Raw genomic sequence first — 2,114 nt, forward strand, 5'->3', positions numbered from 1 at the left:
CAATATTTCGAAATTGAAGGACGCTAATTTACTCAAAATTGATACACCTCGGCTTACCATCTAGCGGAAGGTTTCGGAAGGGTGAAAAAACATATATTTAATACTTGCGCCGGGTATTTAATGTTCGGCTCCGCCCGAACTTAGACTTTCTTACTTGTTTTAACTACATTTTGATACTTTTGCAAAAAAAAAACCTTTATATTAAAGCAAATCAAAAATAACAAAACAATAGTCTCTTTTGAATTGCATGGAAAGTGAAGGAAACAACATCCTTACTCCTTTTGCATGTGAAATCCCACTTCTTTGCATGAAATTTTCAGCGGATTGTGGACTTTTGGACAGAACACAATAAGTACATTTGATAAACTTTTTTGAATAAATTTTGGATTTTGGTGAACAGCAGCTAGCTGAGGTAATTTTTCTTGTATTTTACTAAACTTAACGTGTTATAACCAAATTTGACGAAGAATTTAAAGAAAATTATACAGAATTTTTAAAAATTACAAAGCGAATTTTACAAAATCGTCCGCTTTCAACAAATGTTAGAAAACTTAACGAGTACAGAGATTCACTTATAAGTTCATACAATAACATTTTATTGCACGTCAAGGGTCATAGCGAAACTTGTGAGTTTGGTGAAGTACAGATAAAGTTAACACGTTGCAAGGACCTTTTAAGGAAGTGTTTTATTAAATTGAATTGTCAGATTAAAATTCCACTAGAGCCTCTAGAGTTCATTTGCAAAACAGATTTAGTTGACTCTGATACCGAAGAAGAGTACTCCGACGCAAAATCACAAGCTTCAGTAAGTTTTTCTATTAAAAGAAGCGCTTCGCTTCCAAGCATAAAAGATTCGCTAAGTGTATTAGAAATTCCAGCACCTGCTACTAGTTCACCCAATTTTTCAATTTATTCCAAAGTTTTTACAGAAATGGCCACAGCAGAGCAAAAGAAGTCTTTCATAAGCCTTTGTGCTTCGATTATTAATTATAATGGGGATTTGTTAGCGCTCGAATCGTTTTTAGATAAAATTAGCTTGATTGAGGACTTAGCTGAAGAAAATTTGACCAGTACATTAATTGCATTTTTGAAATCCAAATTAGAGGGAAAAGCCCGCGAAGCCATACCAATACAAGTAAATTCCGTTAGTGACATAAAATCTGCTCTACGCAATAGAATTAAGCCTGACAACTCGAAAGTTGTCGCAGGGAAAATTGCGGCGTTACACGTTAACAACAACAATTATTCAGACTTTGCCAAACGCGTTGAAGAACTATCAGATTCTCTTGAGCGTTCGTTAATAATAGAAGGAATAACTCAAGAAAAAGCTCACGAAATGGCGGTTGAGCAGACTGTTAGCGTGTGTCGGTTAAACGCCAGGTCAGACTTAGTAAAATCAATTTTAGCTTCAACAAAATTTTCAGATTCCAAAGACGTAGTTGCGAAACTAATTGTAGAGCAGAATAATGAGGTGAAGGAGCGTCAGGTTCTTTCTTTCCGATCGCGTGGTAATAACACGTTTAGAAATTCACGTGGTGGCTATCGTGGGGCTAACCCAACTCGCAATTTTATTGGTTATAGGAATAACAGGTCATTTTCTTCTAATAATAATAACTTCAATAGCTATAACAGTCAACGATATCGATCCGCTAACGGAAACCGCTATCACAATAACAGCAATGGTTCACGGGTTAATTCCAACAACAACACCAATAGGAACAATAATGCACGAACAGCAAACGGTAGGAGTAGGAATGTAAATGTCCGTGCTTTAAACGCTCATGCCCCTCAGGAGCGAACACTGGGGGAGCAGGAGTTAAACAACTAAACGATTTTTCTATAGCAAAAAGCATTTACTGCTTAAACCTAAATTATTCAGATTTTATTCAATTACAAGTTTCCGGGTCTAATAAGTTATGTACATTTTTGGTCGACACACAAGCCGACATTTCTTTAATAACAATTTTAAATTTTTCCGAAAATTTTCCATTTGATACAAATGATATTATCCGCATAACGGGCGTTACTTCCAATACTGTTGCTACTCTGGGTAAAATAACGACAAATTTGACTTTTTCGGACTTTTTTATAAAACATACGCTACATGTGGTTAA

The 2,114-nt window shown here is 35.4% G+C and overlaps 1 protein-coding gene across 1 annotated transcript; it reads left to right on the forward strand.

The window, feature by feature from the left end:
• The first annotated feature begins 931 nt into the window (after positions 1-931).
• On the forward strand, positions 932-1,828 carry LOC118753585 (putative uncharacterized protein DDB_G0289263). Its single transcript, XM_036488468.1, has one exon. The coding sequence runs from the start codon at positions 932-934 to the stop codon at positions 1,826-1,828; it is 897 nt and encodes a 298-aa protein (XP_036344361.1).
• The last annotated feature ends 286 nt before the right edge of the window (positions 1,829-2,114 follow it).

This window comes from Rhagoletis pomonella, unplaced genomic scaffold (genome assembly GCF_013731165.1).
Source record: "Rhagoletis pomonella isolate Grant_MI unplaced genomic scaffold, Rhpom_1.0 Rhpom_scaffold_02648, whole genome shotgun sequence".
Classification (NCBI taxonomy): Eukaryota; Metazoa; Arthropoda; class Insecta; order Diptera; family Tephritidae; genus Rhagoletis; species Rhagoletis pomonella.